General features: G+C 40.3%; 1 protein-coding gene across 3 annotated transcripts in view; it reads left to right on the top strand.

The window, feature by feature from the left end:
• The window catches only part of MYRIP (myosin VIIA and Rab interacting protein), a 220,324-nt gene that overhangs the window by 189,937 nt on the left and 2,874 nt on the right, over positions 1-27,513 (top strand). For all 3 annotated transcript variants that reach the window (XM_082044877.1, XM_082044878.1, XM_082044879.1), the window contains 6 exons: positions 4,825-5,064; positions 18,975-19,169; positions 23,839-24,000; positions 25,717-25,821; positions 25,917-25,977; positions 26,773-26,891. In XM_082044877.1, coding sequence (XP_081901003.1) covers positions 4,825-5,064; positions 18,975-19,169; positions 23,839-24,000; positions 25,717-25,821; positions 25,917-25,977; positions 26,773-26,891 — 882 coding nt within the window. The remainder of the gene's footprint in view (positions 1-4,824; positions 5,065-18,974; positions 19,170-23,838; positions 24,001-25,716; positions 25,822-25,916; positions 25,978-26,772; positions 26,892-27,513) is intronic.

The following is a 27,513-nucleotide window of genomic DNA, read 5'->3' on the forward strand; positions in this document are numbered from 1 at the left end:
CTCCACCCTGGTGAGACCGCATCTGGAATATTGTGTCCAGTTCTGGGCCCCTCAGTTCAAGAAGGACAGGGAACTGCTGGAGAGGGTCCAGCGTAGGGCAACGAAGATGATTAAGGGAGTGGAGCACCTCCCTTATGAAGAAAGGCTGAGGGAGCTGGGTCTCTCTAGCTTGGAGAAGAGGAGACTGAGGGGTGACCTTATTAATATTTACAAATATATAAAGGGTGAGTGTCACAAGGAAGGAGCCAGGCTCTTCTCGGTGGCAAACAATGATAGGACAAGGGGTAATGGGATCAAGCTGGAACACAAGAGGTTCCACTTAAATTTGAGAAGAAACTTCTTCTCAGTGAGGGTGACAGAGCACTGGAACAGGCTGCCCAGGGGGGTTGTGGAGTCTCCTTCTCTGGAGACATTCAAAACCTGCCTGGACATGTTCCTGTGCGACCTCACCTAGGCGTTCCTGCTCCAGCACAGGGATTGGACTAGATGATCTTTTGATGTCCCTTCCAATCCCAAACATACTGTGATACTGTATTTGGGGAGAGTTTTTTCGCCACTTAATGATAGATAAAAGAACAACCTGCTTAACTGGGTTGCTTGTAGAGATGCTGTAAACACAGTCATGAAGCGAGACATGAAAACTGTCCTGATAAACCAAGGACCTACTGTAATAATTTTCTGATAATCCGATTGCTTATGTATCACAGAAGATACCTGTTTCTTGTGGAAACAACTGGGAAGTGTAACCTTGCTTTTAATGCTAATTATTTTTCAAATTATAACTTCGTGCAAGTAATTTCCACCAATCTCTGTCTGCTTTTATTTTTATTAACAATATTAACAAATTATCTTATTGGTAATAATAGTACTGCTCTATTTGCTTTCATTATCTTTTTGAGAGGAGGAGATGTTGCTTAGTGTAGCTGCAGCACTCGTATTTCTGATGGAAAGTGGAGTGGCTTAATTGCTTCAAGTAAAGGAGATGCCCTCATGATGAATTTGCTCCTTTGATCAGGAGACCCCACTGTTTGATCAGGAGACCCCACTGCTGATCCCAGCCCTCCCGCCCTGCAGACAGGTGGGGAGTGAGAGCTGTCAGGCAGCCGGTCCCCACAGGATGGCGCTTGGGATGTATTTATGGAAAAAAAAATGTCCTGAAATTACACTGACTCTCACTGAAAAACTGCCTACAAACCTCACAGTTTGTGTCTTCTAAATACTGTAGTTTCTGATTTTTGGTTTTCTATATGAATGGAGCTCTGTTGCAAGGGTTTATAATATAACATAGATTTAGTTCTGGATCCTCCAAGACAGTACTTTGCCTGCTTGCTTGCTTGCTTTATTTGGGGACTTTTTTTTTGTTGACTAGGATTACATTGAGTTATCAGCCATTTGTATGCAAAGATTTGGACAGTGTTTGTGAGGAAAGGTGTATTTCCTAGTTCATTGTCTGCTAAGGGACTTGTGCTTGCATTAGAAAAACTTGATTTTCTTCTAGTGAGCCTGGATTTGTGGCTCTGTTAGTTTGCCAGGCCCTCACTGAAGCTCTATTTTCAGATAAAGTGGTAGCACTTTATTCTTGTTTGCAGATGTTAGTGCTATATGTTGCTGATAGATGCAAATGGGTATTTACACAATGATATATACGAACACAAAGATGTCATTAAACGTAACAGACAGAGCCAAAGTGTGAACAGTAAAGAATAATGAACTTTAAGATAGCATCTATTAAATAAATAATAATAATAGTACCTTTCCATGTATTTATTATTTTTTATTCTTGCCATGGCTTCTTAATGCATTTTTTATTATGTTAATAAATAGAAAGAGGTATCATCTTTTTACAAATAGTTCACTGCCACCATCTGGAAACCTCAACACACAAGCCAGGCAGCCTACCCGTAACAGAAACTACAAAGTGTAGCATTATGGGATATCATTATCTCTGTGTGTAAGCAGGAACTAACAGCTTTTGCAAATGTAAATACTCCACCTGCTCATTATAAGGAGGCTGGAAAGCAGGAAGGTGGATAATAGACATACCTGAATCCAGCTGTAACAAAAACAATACCCTCAAGGCAAGGCCTTCCACAGCGGGTGCTGAGCAGTTTAAGCTAAGCAATTCTATGTAAGAAGCCCTCAGAGGTATCATATGTCTTTCTGTGAGATGAACTCTGTCAGTACTTCGTGGTACAGCAGTGGGATGAAAATGTGGGAAAACCTGCCCCTCTGGACTGCCAGCCATCCTCACTGCTCCACTAGATTTTGTATATGTTATCTATCAGCTTATTTAAATGAGAATAGCAAACTTCTGCCTTTACAAGCTTGATCTGCTCAAGTGTCTGCATAGAATGGGATTTTCCGCTCTCCCTTGCAGACTCAACCCCAAGGGAAACTGTCCTCTTTCTGCCCAGACGCTGCTAGAGGAATCCCCCACCCCTGGTACAGGGCTGTCAGAGCTCACTAGCAAGTCTTGTAATCCTAAACCATATGTTTTGTTACACAAGAGTAGGTTTCTGGAGGTACCTATTAAATGAATGGAGGTAACTCAAGTAAAGAGAGATTCTAGTAATGAGTTTAAACTAGATACCTAATGGTAAATAGCTGAAGCTATTGAGATGTATCGCCACTGACCTGTTTTCTCTGAAGATACAGGTGCACAGCTTAGCCATGCTTTCTATCCTGTAAATCCCATAAATTATGTTTGTTTTTCTCCTGGGTACAAACTGATGAGCTGATTGATTCAGCAACAGTTTTCCAGTTTTTTAGTAGTATTTTAGTGATATGTGAGTATTTTTCATTAGCAGATTGTTGGGTGGGTGTTGTAATGAGTTGATGAACGACAGGCAGGGTATGTTGGAAAAAATCTGTTGTTACGATTTGAGGAAGCACCATTATGATAAATACAGATTTTTAATTAAAAGGCGAAATGATACCAGTCTTCTAAATAAATGTAGAAGCACAACATAACATATTACAAAACTAAAGTGGAAACACTGATTTGAATCTTGTTCTTGATCTTATTCAGAATAGCTTTGAAGCTCATTTGGCAGAAAAGGCTTTTTATTCTGCAAAAGCTGATTGTTTGGGAAAAGAAGAACTTTCAGCATAGGCCTGTGGTTCCCCTTCTTTATAGCTAACCATGTACTTTCAAATCCTGATTTTTCCAAAAGGGCCTTCTGCATCCTGAATGCGAGCTGTAAAGCAATAATTTAGTTGTGTAATTGATTCACAGGTAACTGCAGACAAAAATTGTCTAGAAAGCTGTGAAAGCACTAGACACCACACAGTATGGTTTACTGTATGAGAGAGAAGGACTGACATAATAAGCACGATGTGTCAGTCCATTAAGAGCAGTTTGGCAGGTAGGGTTTGTAGGAGAGTTGTCAGAGTTAAAGTTTCCCTTGAGCACTGGATGTAATTGGTCCATCCATAAATAATGCTGCCGTGGCTGCGCAAAGAAAATCTCCTGGTTTTGTATTTCCAGATGAATGGTAGAGAGTACACAGCTTTTAGTCTCACCAGCAGTGTTGGTCCTGTCACACTAGGAGAGCATAAGGCAAATAGGAAGAACTTCCCATCTGAGAATTGTTCTAAATCATCCTCTTAGACCTGCTGCAATGTGCCCACAGCTTCTGGGTCCCAGGCTGCAGTCGTCATAGCTTCCTTCTGGGTGGTTTTGTCATGATTATGCTCCATTTCAAAGAATTAATCTCTTTTAAAACTACCTAATTCCACCTTGCTTTATGCACTTGACTGAAGCACTAAACAAAGTGTCTAATTATTCTAAGCTTTCTCTTAGCAGTCAGCAGGGGGAGAAGAGCATTTCCAGGAGGCAGTTAGCGCTATAGGTAGAGCAGGTTGCTCTGGGAGATGCCTATATCTCTCTCCATGGATTGCAGTGGAAACCAGGGGAAATTAGGTCCTAATCAGACAGCACAGATACAGAAAATAAGTTGGTGTGTATCTGGACATTAGGTTTTGGCATAACCATCAGATGTTTTCATATGTCCTGCAAAGGCTTACAAAAAAAAGAAAGCCCCCCTTTCCACATTATTAAACGTTGGGCAGACACCCTGCTAAAAGGATTTTGCTTTTCTTCTGCTCAGCTTTCAAAGTAAGGAGCTTGTTGTGTTCAAAGCTGTAACATCCACCATACTTAACTGAGCCTCTGAGTACTTCCACCTTTAAGGATCCAAGAGTAAGAAAAGAAGGTGCTCCTAAAGACTGAATTTGTTCCAGGGAGGTTGGTCTTTGGAAAATAATCATCACTGTAAAGGATCTGCCAATTCACTGGGAAAGATGAAAATCTGAAGCAAAATCATGGAATAAAAGAGAGATTTTTCAAAACTTGCTTCCAGTAGTCTTTAAGAAAAACACGAGTAATGCTGAAGACCAGCAGACAGGGACCTTGCGCACAGCTTTCAATTGAAAGCTGGACACAACTGCCAGGTCACAAGTTATTTCATTCCCACACTTCACTTTCTTTGTCTGCACTGTGCCTGAGAGTGGTGGCAGTGCAGTGCTGGGAATGGGAAATGCCATTTAGGCTTTTATTTCCTCAGTTGCACACAGATATATAATGATTTTGATAGTTCCTTTTTACATAATATAAAAGTAAGCAGGTATGATAAATATGATCCAACAGGTGTGAGTTTACTGGCATTCTTCTGTAAAGACGTGATATTTTTTTATCAGCACACTTAGTGTGCTTTCTTTCCAGCTTCCCGGCAGAGTGATCATACCTGTGCTTTTCTAGGAAGCTATGTGTTTTCCCTTCTGTACCAATACTGCAATTATACTGTTCTTCTAATTTCTTTGTAGGATTTCGATGATTTATCAGAAACAGATATAAGCAGTGAGGATCAGCATCATAACATCAAGCCTGACCTTATGGAAGAGGAGCTTAAGTCCAGGTTATTTCAGCTCGCTGCTAAAATGAGTGACAAGGAAACATCTTCTGGTGAAGAACAAGAGTCAGAACCTAGAACGGACCCTGAAAACCAAAAGGAGAGTTTGTCCTCAGAGGAAAATGGCAGAAGTATTCAGGAAGAGTTGAAGAAGGTAAGTGGTCATTGTAGAGGCTTTTGGTTAGAAAATTAAACATAGTCACTTAAAAAAACCTGAGGTGTTTTACGCTGGGTCTGAGCCTGCAAGCCTTCGGCAGTTAAAACTTCAATTAAGGTTCCTTCCTGTGAGACTATAGCATGAATTCAAAACAGTGAACTTAGCTTGTATAATAAACCTTTGACTGATATCAATGGAATTATGTCACTTTATACTGACTAAGAATTGGCTTATATGTTATTATTTTAAAAAATAGCCAGTTTTCCTTGTTTCCTTCTGGCTAACCAGTTGGTTTAAATGTTTTGGTTTTTTTCAGACTTTTTATTTGCTCTGATATTTTTAGTGTCATGTAGTTCATTCTGATGCCATAGATTCTTATTTTGCCTCTCTACTGGAATATGGTATGCTTCTGTAAAGCTTTCCAACCCTGTTACTCTGTCAGCTAATAGGCCTCTGTGAGTAGTAACATATTCTAGTGAAACTAAAATCCAGTGTCAGTTCTGATAATGTACGAGATCTTCCATTTGTGCCATTTCACCCTTATAACGAGATGTTTGATGTCAGTGTCATTCCACAGGACTTATCACCTGCCCTCTTCAAATCCAGTGGTGTGCTTGAATTTTGGTGCTGTAGAAGCCCAGCACCACCCCTTGCCATTCAAGCATTCTTAGATCCACTTAGGCTCATTCTTGTGTGCTGTGTGTCTTGACTCACCTCTTGGGGTCTTGTCTGCACAGCAGCTCAGCTTTGACAAGAGGTGCGCACAACTCTCTGAAGGAAATCTATTCTTCATAATTTGATAAGTGTTTTGTTCAAATGCTGTAAAGAACTAAGACACCAGGAGGTGGAAGCAGGATCAAGTGATCCAGGTGGATGATAGAACCCTGTCCAGTGTGCAGGAGTGGTGTCAGGAAAGCCAGTGCCCACCTGGAGTTGAATCTGGTGAGGGACACAATGGGAAATAAGACTAACTTCTACAGATGTATCAGCAGCAGAAGCCAGATGAGGGAAAGTGGGACTCACTACTGAAGTGACCCCATGACACAGGACATGGAAAAGGTCAAGTTACACAACATTGTTTTGACCTTAGTTCACGAGTAAGATTTGCACTCAAGAATTCCAGGCCCCTGAGACCTGTGAGAAGGTCTGGAGCAGTGAAGACTTACCTGCGGTAGAGAAGGATCAAATCAGCAGACATTTCAACAAATGGGACATACACCACTGCATGGCACCCGATTGGGATGTGCTTACAGCAGCTGAGGGAGCTGGCCCATGTCATAGTGAGGCCACTCTTATTCATCTTTGAACAGTCATGGTAATCTGGGGAATTCAGAGCACTGAATGTTGTTTATTTTGACTTCAACAAAGCTTTCAACAAGGTTTCACATAACGTCCTCACAGACAAGTTGAGCAAGGACTGGAAATGTAGACAGTGAAATGGACTGAAAATTGTCTGAAGCTGGGCGGAAAGGGTTGCAACCAGAGGCTTGAAATCCAGCTGGAGGCCAGTCCCTAGTGGTATACCCCAGTGGTCAATACTGGGACCAACACTGTTTAACAACTTCATTATTGACAAAGACAATGAGACAGAGGGTACCCTAAGTTTGGAGGAGTGGTCAATACATGAGATGGTTCTGTTGTCATTCACAGGAGCTTGACAGGCTAGAGAAATATGCTAACAGAACCTCATGAGGTTCAATGAAAGGAAATGCAAATTACTGCTCCTGGAAAGCAATTATCCCATGCATCAGTACAGGGTAGAGGCCATCTGGTTGTGAAACAGCTTGGCAGAAAAGGACATAGGAGTCCTGGTGGACACAAAGGTGAACATAAGCCAGCAATGTGTCCTTGCAGAAAAGAAGGCCACCAGCATCCAATGAACCATGGGAGGTGATTATTCCTCTCTATTCAATACTGGTGACGCCAGTTCTGGAGTGCTGTGTCCTGTTCTGGGCTCCCCAGTACAAGGGACACATGGACAAGGGACATACTGGAGTGAGTCCAATGAAGGGCCATAGAGATAATTAAAAGGCTGGGACATCTGTTATATGAGGACAGGCTGAGAGAGCAGGAATTGTCTAGCGTAGAGAAGGTTTAAGGAGGATATCTTCAATGTGTATGAACACCTGTTGGGGGAGGAGGGAAGGTTGGAAATAAAGAAGTGGGAATCAGACTTTTCTCACCTGTGTCCAGTGACAGGACAAGAAACAGTGGGCACAATCTGAAATATGAGAAATTCCATCTAAACATCAAAAGCTTTTTTACTGTGAGGGTGGTCAAATGCTAGAAAAGGTTTCCCAGAGAGATTGTAGAGTTTGTGTCCTTGGAGATGTTCAAAGGAGACTGGACACAACCTTGGGCAACCTAATCTAATTGACCCTGCTTTGACCAGAGCGGTTTGGCTGGGTGATCTCCAGAGTTCCTTTCCGAACTTAAGTAGTCTGTGACTCTCTGATTCAGAGTTATTTAGCCGTGGACTACACAGCAAAGTACCTTTCTCATCACTTATGCAAATACTTCCTTGATGTACACACAGCCTTTTCTAAGGAAATATAATAGGAAAAAAAAAAGCTTTATCACCAGTGCTTGTTATGAGCATTCGATTTAGCTTGTCTTTGGTTTACAAAGTCAAACCAGCAATATCAAATTATTCAACAGGATATCTAGGCTAGCCAGGGTATATCATGGTGCAATTGAAGTCCAGAATTCAAGGCTGTGAATAGAACTCTCTGAAATGCTCCTATATGGTCAGCTGGCCACAGAAAATGGCAGTTGCATGTTTTGTGGTGTATTTATTCACCTGCATGCATCTACAAAGTAATATTAGTTCTTTATTCCTGCTCTGATTTTATTATTTCTTTAAAATTTGTATGTCAGTTATTTAAAATAATGCAAAGATTAGTAGTTTTTTCCATAGGAAAATGTCCTTAAGTTTAAAAAAGTAAGGGGCATACCATGTTCAGCAAAAGGAGAATGCTGGGAAATCCTAACTCTTTGTTGATTTTAGATGAAAAAACAAGTCTTAGTCATTCATGGTCGCAGTATATATTCTTTCTGTCTATAATAAAGGAAGCAAATATCCCAGTACTATTCATGGTCATGACTTCAGCAGAATTAATAGCAGAACTTGTTCCAGCTGTAGAGAAACAAGCAGGCTGCTTTCATGCTCATTCCTGACAGTTGTCCTTAAAAGTGATTTAAAACCTTTTGGTGCGTGCCTTCTCTTTGGAAAGGCGGCTGACCAGTATCTTACAATGAAATACTGAAGATGACAGTGTATAATACCAGTTGTAGCTATGGTAACCTAAAATGTAAAGACCTAGCTAAACTCATAAAACATGCAATAACTTTAAGATGACTAGATGGCATGTCTCAATGGAGACAAGCATAGAAATTGTATTTTCAGGGAACCAGTAATTTTAGATGCCTTAAAAGCCAGATGTCCCAATATGCTCTCTCTTTAAGAAACCTGATTTTTGGAGAACATATATGTGGGGAATAACGGATCTTTCAGACTGGCACTTAGCATTCTTGGCCAGAGACACAGCCTTCTGACCTGGGCATCAAGGTTCAAATTAGGTATACAGAAGCACTAATTCTGGGCCATTAAAATGAGAGCTCAAGTGCCTACAGTCTGCTTTGAGCTCCTGAATACAAATTAAATACTGTATTTTAGCCATCTTGCTTATAATTTATCCATGCTGCTTGTCTTTGGTAGGCTTTAGTCTTCTATTCTCACACTCATTCTGAAACATATTAGCAACCTTAAATCATAGGGAATTTCTAGTTACAGTACACTTGACCATAGAATAAGATTTTAAAAAACATGTATTGTTTATTGAATCACTGGAAATTAAGTACCTGGTGCTCATGAAAATCTGACTTTCATGTGTCTGCACCTTTAAAAATCTGGACTTCTGTTTTTAATGGAAGCTGGGAATCTCATATAATCACATGTTGAGCTGATGTTTTAAAAAGGATATTTAGTATATTAAAATCTGTGGCAAAGGCAAGAATAGGCACATCTTGAGTGAGGAGTTAGCTGAAGTTGGGCATATATGTGTTCTCAGTCCTTGCCCCAAACTAAGCTCTTGAGCTATATGTCTGCCTTTAAGTTTGAAAATGCTGACTTTTGAGCTAATTATTTAATTTATGTGGGATACCTGAGGATTTAGGTGGGTATTATTAATAATTAAAATAAATTAATTCTGCGCCTTAGACTTAGACCTCCTTAGACATTTGGCACAGTAATTTTCAACATTTCTGAGTTTGTGATTGCCTAAAATTGGTTTGTGGAGATTCACAGCTCTCTAAACCAAACATAATCCTACAGCAGACTTGTTTTTGTAGATAACACTTTGTGCTTTTTAAGCTACAGAAGTAGTTAATGGTCCTTTTGGGGTACACAGTACCCTGAAATCTTGCTCATCTCAGCTGTGCAATGAAAGGCTGTGGAGTCCGACGTGCTCAGGCTAGAGCTCGCCTTCAGCCCCTCTAGTCTTCAGGTGTGAACAAAGCAAAAATCACACTGTGCAACTGTTGCTAATGAAGCATCTTGTATTTTGCTAGCACAGTGATTTGCACAGTTCTTTCTGCCTTGCTCTTTTGGGTTTTTTTAGTGGTTTTTGTGTTTGTTTTTGCTTTGCCCCCCAAAACACTAACCAAAACAAAGTATAAATCCCTTGGAGGTATCATAATGACACTGATATTGAGAATGGCAAGCATGATCAATGGGATATATTTAGTTCCTGCTCTCCTCTATCCTCTCTCCTTCTCTTTTAATGCTTTCATGAAGGTGAATAGTCCCAGTCTGTATTTCATGATATACCCCAGAATTACATTCCAGAAGGCAAGTTCAGCAGTGCCTAATGCAGACTGCATTTTGAACGCAGTCTACCACTGTGACCACTATATCAGAAACTATAGAAATACTGTTTAAAAAACAGAATAACCCCTGCCAATTTTGCAAATTGCCGCAAATAGCATAAAACCTGAAATAGTTAAAACCTTAGCTCTAAAACTCTTTTTGTCTCCTTTTACTTTGTATTCCTTCTTGCATAAGGTATATAAGTGAGCAAGTTAAACTTCGGTAGCAACGTTGAGTTTCTCTCCCCTTTGCATCAGTTTGATGCCCCATGCTGTGTACTTGAGGAATTTCTTTTAATCCCTTTATGAATTTAGTTCTATTCAGAGACTCTTAAAACCAAAACTTAGTAAGTTTGTTCAAATCCTGCTGTTTTCTGTTGACATTATTGCATGACTAGGCAAAGAACAGCTCTTTTCTGAATGACAACCTGTAAGTTTAATAAGTAACACAATGAGATCCTGTTCCATAAGCGAAACCTCCAAGCTCCTTGACAGTATGACTAACAGCATGAGTATTCTTTCAGTAAAATATTTATGCCTTCGTTCTCTGGAAATGTTGTATTCATCTTGGGTTGTATGAAACTGTATTTTGGGGAAAGTATGTACTATGAGCATCATCTTCGTGTGTATTTGTGCCAGAAGCCTATATTATCGTTTTGAGAGAGTACATCTTACATTTTTCACCAGGTAAATTAGCACTTTTCAACTACCAGTATTATGAGATTGACGCTTATTAGAAAATCTGCCTGGCATTCCTCTTTAGCGGGAGGAGCAGCCGGTGGATGTGGGTGCACGTTACTGCAGCAGAAGAGATGGGCAGCTCGCTGGTGCGGTGTGTGCTGGTGCCTGTGCCTGGGGCTGGACAGGGCTCGGGGAGAGAATTCAGGCCAGGGAGGACTCATGGGACCTGTTTTCTAGAGAGAAATATGCTCGCAGCCTTGCTGGAGCTGGAGAATGGCACTGGCGGGCACATGGCAGTGAATGCCTCCTGTGTATCGCAGACCTGTGAAAGCGTCACGGTAGGGATGGCTGTGATGTTGTAACAGCAGTGCTATCATAACAAGAGAGAGCCCTTGTCTCCTCACGACTGCGCTTCTATTAGCCATTTGGGCTGGGGCATGCACCATCCTCACAGAAGATGGAGCAGCAGTTTTTGTGATCATTACCTTGCAACTCTCTGAAATGAAAATGTTGCTGAGGAACTCAGAGGTATTTTGATTGTTGTGTTGGTCTGGGCAGGGGTTAATAAGGAAACTGCCATCCCACTTCATATGCCTGAAGACTTTAGCAATGACAGAGTAAAAGTTCCTAAACGAGCCAGAACCCCATGGCTCACTTAAGCAAGAAAATGTAATTATGTAGTATAGTAGCTTTCCTGTTTTGCCCCCTAATACTGAACAGTGTAATGCAATCACATCTTCCTCCTGGGTTAACAACCAAGAAGATATTTGTGTAGCTGTTGTTTCACATTTTTGTATGCAAGATGTTTGGAAAATTTTTTGTGTTTTGATGGATCATGGCTTTTATTACGATGCTAATTATCTGGGCAGTCTTCCAAAGTCCAGGATCGAAAACTGAATGTGCACAGCATTGTAAAAAGTGATCTTTAATGTTTATGAACTGCAGATAATCTATGCACAGGATTTTGAATGGCAGCAGAGAAAAAAGATTTTGGTTAAGGCAGGTGAAAACAGTGGCTTTTTCTTCTGGAAGAGGCGTGAGACTTTAATCTTCACATTGGGCTAATGGATCCAAAGTTTTAAGTTCTCAGTTCAGCAAAGCAGTCAAGTATCTGTTCGGTTTTAAACTGAGTAGTAGTTTGCTGGACAAAAATCTCATTCAAGAGATTTATCTCATGCATTTACTATTATTTATTTTAATTATTTATTTATTATACTATTATTTATTGCTCTTTAGTATAGAAAATTAAGTTGGTTTTAGGTTTATTTTGTCAAAATCTGAATCTTCAGTTTCAAGCAAAATAGTGGGCAATGTGTTGCTCCAGTTGTCACATTTTTTGGGCTCGATACAGTATGGATATAGATATTTCCATCTGAGATGCCTTAGGGTATCCCACAGGACCTTTAACTGCTAGTGCAGAGGAAACATGCAGCTCACAGGTCCATCTCATCTCTGACAGTGTTGTTTGAAAATCCTCAGCTACTTCAAGCTGTTTCGAATTGCACCTTGTCTGCCCGTATTAAAGCAACTGAATCAAAGCCCCGTTGACTCTACCTGGAGAAGTGTAGAATAAGTGAGATTTCAGTGGGATTCACATGGGGAATGAGCGCCTTTGTAAACAAGATTCTTGTAGTCTCGGATTTGATGCTCAGGTTCATGAATACCCGTGGGAACCTCCTTCAGTTGTCTGATCACTAAAGGTTTATTTACTTAGGAAGAAAATGTAAAAACCATTTTACAGATAAAGTTAGTGGAGATCAGTGTAAGCCGCTGTAACAAATTGGGGGAAAATAGACTGTAACAAAAAAGTCACTCTTTTCCTGTCTCTTGTAAGCAGCCCAGAGACTTCAAGGCAAACCCCATCAGTTTAGTTTAAATAGACCTAAGTAAATTAGGGGGATTAAGGTAAGCCTAGTGACTTGACACTGAAGAATGGTAGTATAAAGGGTTTTACTTGTTTATTTTGGGACAGTGAAGTCCAGGAGAGGGACAGCAGCAAACTGCAGGAAGTGACTTGGCACAAGATGTCTTAACTCAGCCCAGGTCTTTCCAACATGAGCATCTGACTGTGGTGTAAGTGAGGTCTAGACCCTTTTGTAACTAGAAACACATACAGTGTCCAAATTGCAATTGCGTAGACACAAAAAGTTGAAGATAGCTGGCTTTTCTTTTTCTTAACGTTGCTGCAAGTCTTATTCTATTGCTAGTGCCACTTCATTTTGTGATGGTGGAAATCAGTTATATCCCATCTGTTTCATTTTATAAAAAATGATGTGGCATTTGCAATATCTGTCTTAATGAGATTGTTATTCTAAATCCCACAAGCAAAAATAAATTAGGCATTGCTTTATTTTAAATATTTTAACAGTAAATGTAAAATCTATATTTCATGATATTTTGTATTAGCTAGTTTATTTATCCTTCCTGTTCATCCTAAAGATCTCTGTAAGTCTGAACATATATAAATGTTAACCTGTGTAGCTGTTAACATAACTTTTCTGCCTTTTTATTTAACTGCTTTCCCACTGTCTAGGAAAAACAAAAGGCTTTTGATCTTCATTTAAAGCTGCAGTTTTTATCCACTGTATTGCAGCAGGTGAGAATGCTTTGTTTTGTCTGTGTCTTCTTACATCTCTTACATAGTAAGAGATGCTATAAAGTGATATTGAGGGTTTCCACATTTTCCAAGCAAAATTCTCAAACTCAAAATGTTTCCCTGGAAATACCAGGCCTGAAAAAATCATACCTTTTGGCCAAAATCAGTAATCATTGCAGAAAATTATTTTGTAATCACTGCTAGCTCTGTGTTATGATGGGAGTGATGAGTATGGAGCAGACTGGCTCTCTCATTTGGCTTGGTGATGAGAATTTGGTTTTATCAGTGAAGAAGAACAGAAGACAAAGATAAGGTCTATGATCTTCCTGTTCTTATGTACTTGCTTCTATTAAAAATTTTTGCAATTAGATTTTTTAGCAGCTTCTGATTGTAGTGGTCTTCGAAAATCTTTACAAGCTCCCAATTAAAAAAAAATAAACAAAACCCTTAATTCATTCAGTATACATAGTTAGTAGATACTTTCTCACTTTGCTGCTAGTGTCTGTTGCTTATCATTCATATAGATGGGGTAAGGTTTCATATTCTGTGCTATTTGAGTCTCATCTTAGAATCAGATTTTATAAACAAATTTTTGTTTTATTCCCTGAGCAAATAAATACTTATCTTGTATTTTAAAATAGATGCTATTTTTAGTATATTATATATAGTGGTAAGCAAATTCATTTGGTAGTATTCTCTCAGTCATAAAATAAGAATCACTTTTTCTGTGTCAAATGTTGATGTTTAATTCAGCAAAACACTCCTCAACTTTTCTTGTTTTTTCCTTACTCTCAGAGTTAAATTTTGTACTATGAATTTTAATAACCTTTTAATCATTTGGGCTTTCTTTACTAAAAATATCAAGGATGACTTTAAAGAAAAAATATTTTTCCATTTGTGCAATGTCATCAGCCTACATCCATTATAGATATTCTTAGAGAATCCTGTGTGGATTTTAAGATTTAAATAATTCCATTTCCAGTGTGGACCATCATATTTCACCTTTTGGAAAACAACTTCCTTTCTCATGATTATAGGCAACTCATCTCTAGAAATGAGGCATTAAAAATTATTAGGAATAACATCTGTTACTACATTAGAACAGTAGATTGAATTCACTAGTAAAAATCTGATATTCAGAATTACCTAGCACAGTCAAAAACAGAGACTGTATTTCTCTGTGTCATACTTTGGAGAATGTCAGTAGATAATAGCTCACTCTGTAAGATAACTTGGCTTTCTTTTTCTAAATGGGTGCCCATAAATAAGATATTGATGTTAAGGTCCAGGAAGGAAGGCTTAAACTTGCACAGAAGAGTAATTCCATAGTGCCATAGTTCATCATAGTACATTTGTCTTTCACCAAATATGAAGGCAAATTTTAGCTTTCTTTCTCAGTCTTTGCTCAAAGCTGTACAACGAACAGGGTGAGGAGATGAGGAGGCAGGTTTGGGTTTTGGTTTTGTTTTCATGAAGTTTGGGTTCAGTCAGGTTACTCTGAAAAAACAAATTGATAAGTGGCAAAGCAGAGCTTTTCGTCTCCCCAGCCTCCCTCAACCCCCTACAAAAAAAATGAGGGTATTGACTGGGAAACTGGCGTGCAACTGAAAGTGTGATAGCATGGCTTGAGACCAGAGGTAAAAATGATTGCTCTACAAGTCATCATGGACATGGTCAACACCACCAGGGCTGCAAGTTCCCCTTGCTCTTTTTTGTGATCTTACTCTTGATGTCAGCTGTTCTCTATTGAATTGCAAGTGACCGCTTCCCGTGCTAGTTTTATAGAGCCTAACGATACCATAACATTGTAGTAGCAAAAAGAAAATGCTAATGGCTGAGTGCATTGTGGAGAAAAAATTAGTTCAAGTGATGGAGAATTTTACTTTAGCAGTATTAAAAATAAAAGTAATAATGTTCATGGAAAGGAAATAATGTGGAGATGTCATAGACTGCTGAGATGCATACGAAAACTTAATGCTCACCTGCTCTCAGCAGCTTGGACACTTACATTGCTTCAGTTTTATCATCCTGCTTTCCTTCCATTACCTTGTGCAAGGGTGCAAGAACTGTTCTGTAAAGCACCTTCCAGTGTAGCATTCCTAAGTAAGGAAATATCTGAAACATCTGCAGCATCAGCAGGGAAAGGAGGGAAACAGAGAGACAGCAGAAGAGAGGGAAATTGCTAAGAGCCAGCAAGAGCTGGTTTAGACCACTGAAGCATTATCTTCAGCAAAACAGGAATCCTTTCAATCTGTCCAATTACAAATAGAAATGACAAAAGAAGTTTTACAAGATGCTGTTTGTTATATTAGATACACGCAGGCACACATATATGTGTATGTGCGTGCACACACTTTAGTATTTAATTGGTTTGAATACTCTTCCACAAAGAACTTGGGAAATTGAGAATCTTCTTTTGACTGTGTCTTTAATGTACTTGTGAGCATAGACGTTAATTATCATTAAAAGGATAAATGCGTGTTTTGTTTGTTCCATTAACCTCTTAATCTCAAATTCAGTAAAAATGAGATTCTCATAACCGGTACAAAAATTCAAATTTGCATCAGCTGCATAGATTTCGTTTCGGAGGGGTGGCGATAATCCAGAGGTAGGGGAGCACAGTAGAAATCAGAATGTGTCCCAGTGTTTTGAGAAGAATGGTCCTGCATAGCTTTTCTGTGCTAGATATATGTAAGTAGAGGTTGCTTTCTGCATCAATCGCATCCATACTCATTCTTTGACTTGCTTGACAAGACAGATGGGAGAGATTTCATCATGGCATGATAGCTGTCTCTTTGCAGGTGTTAACAATGACCTTTCCTGCAAGGGCAAGATAAATCAGACAGCCAAGAGGTCTTTATAGCAATTTGAAATGTCCGCCTACCAGGATGATCTTGGTGTGCATGTGTCTGTGAATTTTAGGTGATTTTATAGAACCTTCTAACTCCTAAGTTTGACATGGGTGGTTGGGGAAGGGACACGATTGTGAAGCGCTGAAACTCCAAGACACTTTTCTTTCTTTTTCTTTTCTTGGTGTTTGTTTTGCTTTGTTCTGTTTTCTTTTTTTCCTTACCCATGTTGAATAATTATATCCAGAGTACTCCACTAGATTTGCAAACTGGACATTTTGGAATGTGGGCTGTTTTAAAAGCTTTTGACAGTTGCTCAAAAAAGAGGTAATAACATATGAAAAACCATTCATTGAGTATCCAGTTTGCCCAATTTGAGAAACCTTGGACTCCCCACAGGCTGATTTTATGCCTGCCTTGTGCAGACACGAATCTCTTCTTACTTCTCTGTAAAATGCAGCTCAGGGCAAAGCTGAGTTCTGAATACCATTTAGCAGAAAACTTTCACCAAGTTTAGATTTAAATTAATTGAAATATTGCTTGTGCTCTAAGTTTTGGGAGATCTGCTCTTCAGATATGCTCTAAGAGAAATCACTTTTGCTTGCCATGTGTTTCCTCACAGTGTTTAAACTCTAGTGCTGTATCCTTGTTATACTGTAAAAGCAGATGTTTCACAAGCTTAAAGAAAAGCTTTAACGTTGTGACTCCTGGTCTAGATACCTGCGGATGAGGTTTGAGATTTGTTAATTGATGCAAACACGCTGTGAACATTCATCTAGCTGCCTTTTGCAACATTTAGTGTGAAGCAAATCTTTGGTTTTAAAAGTCAAACAGCATCTGCCACTAAGAACTTACCTAGAAATTCTAAAAAAGCAAAAAATCACATTTATTTAACATTTAACTTTTCTTCCCTTACCCATTACCTATTGAGAAGGTAGGCTATTTTACTCAAAATCTTGATTTCACAGAACACTTTACCGGGGAAACAAAAACCAAAAAACCTGTTTTGCAGTAATTGGTCTGTGATAAATGCCAATATGGATTCTCATGTTCTGGTGTAAGAACACCGTTTCCTAATACAATTTAATCTTTTTTGGAAATCCATCATTAGCTACAAAGGATAATAAAAAATATAAGAAATAATGAGCACTGAAATGGGGCTGCAGTTCTTGAAATGGAGAACATACATCAGTGAAGATGATGAAGAAAATGTAGTGTCTGGCCTTTATCCTTTTTTGCTCACTACTCATAGAATAGAATAAGAATTAGGTACTTGTGAAAGCAAATAATAAAACAAAGTAACATTGATTCCCTTTTCTGTCCTATAAAATTATTGATCTGTTTTTAACCTAATTGGCACTTGTGAAAATAAATGGAAAAAACAGTAGGCTATTTATGGGATTCACGTCTTTGTTCTCAGTAAGAGAGTCCTAGGCTGACTTGTTTGGGGCTCTGCTGGCTGTCCTAACAAGCTAAAGATCTGTGTGCTTTATCATACTGTATTTGCTTTGTTCTCCGTCTCTTTAATCTCATCTTGCTAATTATTTCTTGTAATTCGGAGAAGTAACAGTGCTAAAGATGCCTTAATGTATTGATACACAATTATTGAGCACACGCTGCTAAAAAGGTCATTTTTCAGTATAAAAGTCTTATCTAACATAAAAATGAACAGCTAATTACAGGAAAGAGGTAATAAAACAGGTTTGCCAGTTAAACCCACCAGGGCCTGTGTGAAGCCAAGGAACACTATTTGTCCTATATCCTGCCTAGGAAGCCAGCTGGCATATTGTTTAATACAGGGTTTGCATAACACGCAGACATTTTTAATCAGTTATATTTTTCTGTACTATAGAATTTACTGTATAGAATCCAAAGACTGTTTCCTCACTTTTAGTCCTCAGAGATTTTGTTTGTGGAAAAATTTACAGATGGGTGGGCCCCTAATTCACATACTTAAGTATTCGCAGGTTTGAGGAATTAATTACTTATAGGTTTAAACTTCCCACACTTTCTTTTAGGCAAAGCAACACTAAAGGCATTGCACATAAATTCAGTGACGGTATGTGTATTGGCTTTAACAAGCTTTGCCTCAGTCTTCAAGCTGTGTGGTTTGGATGTTGAGCTTGATGTTTGAGGGTACATCAGGTGAAATTTTATTGCTATCGGAGGAGTTGTCCTGAAGCCTAAAGTTCTGTGAGGATCCTCAGAATTGGGATAGTTAATTACAAATTAGGAACACTGATAAAAGGCTTACCGTTGTTTTAAAACAAAAAATGATGGATAAAACTGCATTATTATTATTTCATAAATAATAAAATAGGTTTTTGTTTTGTTTTAATTAGGATACAAGTGTTTACATGCTTATAGCTCAAGCTTTTTTGGGAGGCCTACCATGTAATTCACAGCAAGTACCTTTGCAAACTGCCATCCTGATAGGGCAGCTGAAGATTGCTCTCCCATGTCTGCAGCTGCAATGTAATAGCTCCGGTAGATATGGAGACAGATGTTTCCACATCTGTTTGCCAGTACCCAAAAAGGAAGATTGTGGTTTAAAACCTATTTAAAACACAAAAATAGCCTTCTCTAGCTCACTTGGATTTTACAGCTGGATATTTGTATGCTCATTAGGGATAAGATTTGGACCATTTCCCCAGCAGAAATTGTTTTGTGGAAGAATTGCGTGTGTATGTAATTTTACACGCTGTATTAGTGTGCATGTGTGAAAAAGGGAGGGAGAAGAAGAAAAGTAGATTCCAATTTAATCACAGAGTTCTTGTGTCTGCTCACAACAGCCAGCCAGATACATTGCTTTAGAATGGCTAAAGCTACAGCTGTTATCAAGGTGATTTTACATATTACCTCTCTGTGCTAATTTGATGCTGTTGTTTTCTCTGTCTGCTCTTGTAACAAAACAGAAGTACTCTGCTGTCTCTCTCTGCAACATATCTACAGAGGTCCTGAAAGTCATCAACGCCACTGAAGAACTGATAGCAGAATCCACCAGTCCCTGCGACTTCCCAGCTGACGTTGAGGACAGGGGCAGAGGGACGTTCCCACTGGGGACGGACCCTGTCAGGCTCGATGAGCAGCTCACCACACTGGAAGAAAACGTAAGAACGTGAATCAGTATGTGCAAGTGTCGTGTGTGTGAGTGTGGGGGTGCCAACTGAAAAGGGAAAGCGTGTACACAGCATCAGTGGATGTTCAGAATTAATTTTGGGTTATTAAGCAAATACACAAACAGAACAGAAAATATCTTTTCAAAGGGGTGCTTAGCTGTGTTTTGGTTTGTGGTTTTTTTTTTTTTTTAATATGTACTTTAAGACATTTTGGGAAGGAAGCAAGATGGATGTGTTGGGTTTTACAACTCATTTTAGAATCTCTACCTCAGAAGTTAACTTGGGCCCTCCAAACCTCTGTGGCTGTGCAGCTGCACCATGCCTTGCTGAAACCACATGTCTCCAAATCCCAGCACAGCTTTGTTACTGTAAGGACAGAGAGGGAAAGCACATCCTCACCACGAAGTGGTGGAAGATCCAGCCACGTTTCCCCAGTGTTCTGCACTGAGCACCCCAGGAGCCAGAGCTGCCTGCTGCACTGTTAAAAAGAACAGGCTGGAGAAGACAAATTAAACAAACATTTCTGTTTGGCCACATTTGAGTCACTTGTCCTTTTTCATGAGTACCTGTCATCTGCAGGGAAAAGTGTAATGCTCAGTCATAGAGGGAAGTCACTACTCTTTGGTAATTTTTATACACCCACTTAATGGAGTTGGTACACTTGTAACTTTCGATTTTTCTCTTTTTCCCACATTTAACTGATTGCATTTCAGTGTCTTTTCCCTTCATTAGGAGCTTTTAAAGGTCTGGTATGAATGTGGGTTGCCCCATTATAAATAACATCCTGATCAATTCAAGAAAATAGATCCTGGTTTTCTTTAGCCCCTGGAAAAAAATCGGTTTCCTTTACAGAAATGCACTTCCAGAACAGCCCCAGGTTAGGGGCTGAGGGGGAGATAACTCAAGGCAATGCCAGCCACTGCTGCCTCTGGGCCTCTCCAGAGCCCCCACCAGTCCTACAACTCCCTGATCCCTCCCGACACACCTGTTCTGAGCTCAGATCTCCCAGCCCTACTTCAGTTCAGAGGTTCCCAAACTAGATCCTACCCCTCCTAACCTCCTCTGATCCAAACCCTTTTCCATCTCAGCCCTTTCCCCCTGCCCAGACCAACACGATGCCCTCCAACCCACCCCAGAGCACCTTCACTCCTTCCCAACCAGCTCCCGATCGTAACCCAACCTCCAAATCTCTCCTTCTCACCTCTGCTCAGCCTTCCCAGGCATCCCGCTGTGCCAGCTGAGATGATGCTTCTCCTCCTCACCCTCCCACACACTGTCCTGGTTGCTGGCATCTCCTGTCCTCCATCCTGGGGCACCACAGCCACTCGAGCCGGCCCCACCACGGAGCTTTCTACAGAGCAGCCTTGCTCCCAGCTCCTCTCTGAGAGGGGAACTCAAAACAAACAAGCAATGCAGGCTTGGGAGTCCTCCCCAGTGTGGCTGGGAGGTCAGGACAGGAGGACGCGTCCAGGAGACACTGGACATGGGTCTGCTCAAATACGGCCTTCTGCAGAATGGTAAAGGCTTCCCATAGCAGTTGCTGCTCTAGTGCCCAGAGGAGGGTATAAATTGAGCTTGTGGCGAGCAAAGTGCCCTCCTCATGCCAACTACTGTGATATCCATTTCATTCTTACATGACAGACACATGTCCACAACAATTTCTAGGAGTTTGATTAATTTCTTTCAGAATAGTAAAAGCAGGTAGATGGAGATTTTCTCCATCATGAAATCGTGAAGCATCCTAGCTCCACATGCCACAGAATGCATTTGTCAGGAGAGTGAATACAGAACAAAAATCCAAGTCCGGGCTTGACCGTGTCTTTAGAAAAACTAAGAAATTCCTCAGGAGGACAGAGAACAACTTGGGGAGAGTTCCTCTCGCATTTTTTTCTGTGGAGAACTGTGTTGTAAACTACCCAAGGTGCATTGTTTTTTTCCCTGTTACACTCTGACAATCCCTCCCGTCCTTTTGGGGCTTTGGTATCTGTGTTGCCGTGGCCCTTGCTCATTCATTCGGACTGAGCATTTCTCACTGGGCAGAGACCGGGCACTGGGGCAGAGCGTTTCTTGCTGTGGCCTTGCCCTCCTTGCAGCATATCCCTGGCTTAGCTTCTCTCCGTTCTCTGCATAATTCATCAGATATCCAGTTCAGCTTTGCTGTTCCCCCACCCCACATCTTTTTCTGCTCCACACAGGATTTGAAGTAGGTGGCAAAACTTTATGGTTTCAAAATTTCACCACCATACTCCATAGCAGAGTTAAGGAGCCTTTAGAAATCCAGGAATCCGTAACTTTTCGCGATGCAGCTGGGGGCTTGCCTGCGTGCAGCATGCCCTCTTCGCAGCAAATTTTGGAAGAGGATCTGGGTGTATAATGGACACTTTGTTCATTTTTTCTCTCTGTAGCATTTTGGGGACTGTGCACACATCAGTGGGGAGAATGTAGGGCCACCTGTACCAGTACCTGCATAACTAAATGGTAGTAAAATAAGCTTCCACAATCTGCATGTGAATGTGAATATAAGCATGAGTGCATAATTTAGTGCAGACCTGCAAGTAGCCCATTGCTGTTTGGAAACACAACAATTGTCAATGTAACATGAATGTTTTTTAGAAAGATCTTTTGTTCAGATATAGCTGTAAAATGTTGAAGAAAATTAAAATTTAGCAAATGTAGGGGCTACGAGTTACAAAAACATGGATGACCTTCCCTTCCCACATTTTTCTATTAGTCCTGTTTTCTTTAGATTTTTTTCCCCCTCTGGAAGAGTACAATATATTGTGCAGAGAATTTTGGCACAGCATTTAAATGCATCCTTTCTTTAACTTTCTAAAGATGTTTCTGTTCATAATGTTCCTTTTTCTTCTTTCTCTGAGCTTTTAGACATGATAGGGAAATTTAAAAACAACTTTTGAAAACAACTTTTAATCTGAAGTGGCTGTGGTATGCTGCACCACAAAGATGTCTCATTTAAATGAATGGAAAGAATAATTAAAACCCACAAAAGCAGAAGCATTTATATTTATATCAGCATGTACATTTTTCAGATATTTCATGCCTGCAGTTAGACTGTTGGTCTTACAAGATGCAGTTCACACAAGATGTAGTGAGTTTTTTTCTCAGCAAAGTCACATATGAAAAAAAAAGTTTATACATTTATGCTTTGAAGTAACTGGTACAATGGAAAAACAAAAACTATTGCAAACAATTAAGAAACAATAATAGAATAAAAAATAATGAAAAGTAAACACTTACTTAAATCTCAATCTAATAATTCTGTATCAATTTTTATCCATAAAGTCAGAGCATGGCCAGAAATTGTTTGAATACCTGTTATGTCAAATGACTGCATGATCTAGCAATTGTGGGCATATACAATAACATGAGTGGAAAACAGGTATGAAGTGAGGGTATCTGCTCAAGGATCTGCCTCAGATCCTGTTTGCTTGCCCCTTGAACCATGAAGTCAGCCACAGAATATGTTTAATTCATGCTAGTTTTGTAGCACCACAGTCTTTGCTACTGTTAGACTAAGTGAGGCTGCCCATGGGAAAGATCACAATATATATTTCATTTCCTCTGTGCTGTAACAAACCTCATGAAAAGAGTCTTTTGGCTGTATAGTAAATAGGCAGAAGATGCAGTATTTTCACTGCATGGGTCTGCACAATTTTAAGCACAGATGTGAAAAGATTATGCTTGACAATTACCCTTTGCTATACGCCGGAGACCTCCATCTGGCCATGTACCTTAAATTTCTTTGTGAAATAAAAGAAACACATAAAACACAGTGTATCATGAATTATTGCTCTGAGGAGCTGAACAGGAAATGCAACTTTTACCTGCAGTTATCAGAAGTATTGTAGGTGGGTCAAATTACTGAAAGTTTTTGGGGGATTTAGGTGTTTAAAAGGCATTTAGATGAGATTCTTAGGGATATGGTTTAGTGCTAGAGTTATGGTTGGACTCGCTGATCCTGAGGGTGTCTTCTGACCAAAATGATTCTATGATTCTATGTTTTAGGCAAGGTCTCTAAATGCTGAAGTTTCTTATTCTCTTTTATGTGGCCTAGATAAGTTTATGGACCCTCCACACATTGACTCCAAAGGGCCAGGAGGTGGGAAGGTTTTGGCTGCTATATATTTAGGTGAGAGCAGGATGGGTTAGAAAACTGTGTTGTACATGTGAGCACAGTTGCTCTATAAGATGTTAATAACCACATGCTGCTAAACAGTTATTCTTACAGAGTTTTCATTGCCAGAAGGTATTAGGCATGTTTCAATAAACACAGCTTTATACGAGGTGTGATCTGTTGACTTCACCTCGTAGACTTCAGGGCTTTTGTTATGCAACTGCATATCAAAAATAAAAAAGCAAACTTTTCAGCTTTCTTTTTTTCACTGGTGAATCTGGAATGAATCTGTTTTAGAATACCGTTGTAGAAAGGAATTTGGAGTTCAGCCACCTCATGCTTCCCTTCTCTTTGTGGTGATGTGTTTTCAGATTATTCCCCCACTCATTTTCCTCTGCCAGGTAAGTCTCCCTGTGGCAGTTTAGCAAGGAGACAAGCTCAAAGGCATTGTGGAAGATGCAGTCCGCTCAAACCTCCGTGCCCACAAAACAGCAATCACTGACGCCTCTCCCTGCCTTGGCCCTGCAGGTGTACCTGACAGCCAGCACAGTGTACGGGTTGGAGGGGCAGCTGACCAACCTGGAGGATGCTGCACGCAAGATCAACAGTGTTACGGCAGAATCTGAGCTGGCCGATCTGGAGGATCAGGTGGCCACAGCAGCCGCCCAGGTTCATCATGCAGAGCTTCAGGTGAGGGCAGCAACTCCTCCCTGCCTGCAGGTTTCACGCCACTTTACCTAGTGCTTGCCTTTTGTCCACGCACACTTACTTTCGATATTCTTTTGTACTGCAGTGAACTCATGATCCAAGTATGCTAACTGCATCACAGGAGCTGAGCAAAGCCTGACTGAGATGCGTAACTCAGCACAGCCAGATGTGCTCTATTTGTTTGTTCCTTCCCCCAGCTTGTTTATGGACATTGGAGCACAACAGCCTGTTGCTGCAATACTAATACTGAACCTACTCCTTGCCCCAGGCAGCTCACGTGGTACAGTCTATGTCACACACGTGGCTGTGGTCAGGCTGCAAATACAGTCTTAGGCAGTTTATTAGTCAGCAGATTGTAAAATGCTTTATAAAAGAAGCCATTGTCGGTATTGTTCTACCGAAAGTGACCAAAGGCAGCCGGCCGCTGAGCCAAACAGAACCGGGCACTCATAAGCCTGCCTTGGGGTTTAGCTGCTAAGCAGTGCACATCCCAGCCAAAAGGCCATTGCTCCTGTGGGCTGTGATCTCGCGTCTCTCTGGCAGGCTCCAGCAAGTCTGGGGCTCCAAAGAGAACATCATGATCTGGTGCTAAAAGCTGAACGAGGTAACGCTGCTGGACCTCAAGGAGATACATAACACTGCTAGCAACTCACTGCCAATGCTTTCACCACCCGGCCTGTGCCAAGCCAGGCACTCTGACCTGCCTGTGCTGTCATGGGAAGTACCCAGTTATCTCACACAGTGGCAGCACGCTCAATTTAGAACTGAGCAAAGATCTGAGAGCCTGACATCCCTCTAATGTCAGTAGTGCACTGCTGCACTAGATGGCGAACTGGTAGTGATGTTTTTTTGGCTTGGGTCATTGTTTTACAGTAAATATGTTAAGGGGGTGGGAGGTGAGAAGGAGAGAGTCCTAAGCTGTGCAAGGAGGATGGCAAAGAGGCCAACTGAAGGTCTTGTGCAGAGTGAACAGCTTCAGGTGTCATCGTGAATCACGAGATGGATTATACGTCTGACTTCTCCAACACTTCTTTCCCTTTCAGCGTCATTTGTTTCTGCTAGTCTCAGCATCAGCCTGCTTTCCCCCCAAGATGTTTGCACTCTTGGACTTTAGTTTTTCCTAGCAATTTGTTTTCCATTGAGTGTTTTTTACGTAGTGTGTACCTGCATTTATCCATGTTTGTGTTTAACATACGTATACAAGTAAATTATGTTTAAGATCAAATGTTTAGATTTTGTGATGGAGGATCTAGTTTGCACATGCATTAAATTAATTTTTAATTAGGAAATGTGTCCCACAAAGTCATTCTTTGAATGCAGCCTTTGAAAAATGCAGCTTGAATGAACTTGGGATTATGTAGCTAAAGGTAACTGGGAGATGACAGATAGGGGTTTTCTCTCCTCCTTTCTTTTTTTCCTCAAAAGGAGTAAAATGCCTCTTCCTTGGAGTCACATGGTAGGTTGGATTGTTCTTTTTTTCCATCTTTACTAACAAATTGAGCCCTTTTTAACATCAGGACTAAAGAATACAGGGAAGTGTCAGAATTGCTGAAGAAGTTAGCCATCTGTTTGTATTTTTTGATCAAAGAGAATTTAACTGGGGGAGGGCTATATTTTAGTAGTGGCATCTACAGTAATTTTAAAACTTCTTTTTCCCCCTCCCCATCTGTCTGTCTCTCTCTTTTATTTTCTTTGAAGATTTCAGATATTGAGAGCAGAATATCAGCTCTCACTGTTGCAGGCTTGAACGTGGCTCCATGTGTTCGCCTGACAAGGAAACGGGATCAAAAGCAAACAAACCAGGTGCCAGAACATTCTGTAGTATTCAAAAATACATTGGGGAAATCTTGCCTCTTTTTCTGTAATGGAGTTGAGTAATACTTATGTGTTGTTTACAGATGCATACAATAGACACATCAAGACAGCAGAGGAGAAAACTTCCAGCTCCACCAATAAAAGGTGCAGTTAAGTTGTTGTGTACATTATATAGAGAGTCTGTCTTCGTAAAGTTCAATATAATGTACAGTTCAGCAGCGTAGGGAAAAGATTAAGTTACAAAATGAACCAAGAAAGCCTAAATATGTCCACCTTCCTCATTTCCCATTGTACCTACAGAAAACAAAATACATATTTGGCACATCAAAAAGTAGCACCACTTTCTCTTTCTGTAGAAGTTGTGACAGTGGCAAATTAATAGGCACAGAAACAGAAGGCTGGGAAAAGCAGATGAGAAATGCTGAATTCTGCTGCAGTGTGCCCGAGGTTTGGCTGTGAGGCCCAAGCAGTCACAATGTTTTATTACCAAAAGCCAGTTGCCACCTTCCACAACCCACTATTGCTTTCTTATTGCTTCCTATGTCGGCTGATTTCAGTCCATAGGATGTGGCTCAGCAATGTTCCTGTTATTTTAAGGTGTGGCTGTGAACTGGCTTTATAAAATAAAGTGTTTTTTTCTTTCATGTTTTCTCTTTTTATTCTTAACCCCACAGTGCATTATCTCTGACAATTCCAAGGCCTGCTTCACCTTGCATTGCTTTTGTTTTACTCTTGTTTAATTCCACTGATTGACGTGGCCTCAAACTTTAATAAATTTTGAGTATTACAGCCTGCCGTTTTTCATTTCAATTAAATCCAGCTTTCCTCACAGGTCTTAGGGGAAGTTTTACCTCTCTAGAAGCTGTGACTCTTTAGGGATATTGTCACACCTGCTTCAGTCTGTTATGTGAAAAACCTCCCTTTTTGTATGTTTCCCAGGTGAAAAAATAGATGGTTCCCCAGTTACCACTGTCAAAACGTTTAACAGAAACTTCATGCTTCAAGGATCTCTAACACAAAGAACTAAAGAGAGGAAAAGCACTGCCAAGGATTTAATGGTAAACTCATAACAAATGTTTTTAAAGCTTCTGTTAAAAGCAGTAAATAGCGAGATAGCGGAATCTGTATAGGCAGCTATATTTCAGCATCTTCACAAAACTTCTCTTAATAGTTTGAGGTAAAAGAATAAAGACTGCTGAGGCAGGTCTGAACAAATACAACCAGTGTCCTGGAAGCTGTCTGATGATATTCCATAGAATAGCAGATGAGTGCTCCTGAACATCAGCCTGTGTGAACGGTGAATGTATTCTGGCTGTCAGCTCTCCCGGAATGTGTTACCCTTATTATAAAAAAATAAACAGAGTGGTCCCTGCAATTCACACTTCTGAGCCTGACCCTCACAGAACCAGCTGCACACTGTAACTCAGTAGCTGAGAGTCACCTTGAATCTCACTAATCTTTGAGAAATATTCAAAGGTTACCTAAGTGGAATTTAAGGGGTACACAGACCATGCATTGGCTCCTCAAGGTTTAAACAAACAGGCTTCACTAGACAGCTGTTGATGATTTTTTTTCTAGAGCAGCTGTAGAGGGACAGGGAAAAAAACCTGATTACCTGAAGCAGTCTGCCACTAGATATATGGAAAATAGGTGGGAAGGGGAAGGGCCTTGTCCCTAGAA

The sequence above is a fragment of the Streptopelia decaocto genome (assembly GCF_964273445.1).
Source record: "Streptopelia decaocto genome assembly, chromosome: 2".
In the NCBI taxonomy this organism is placed as follows: domain Eukaryota; kingdom Metazoa; phylum Chordata; class Aves; order Columbiformes; family Columbidae; genus Streptopelia; species Streptopelia decaocto.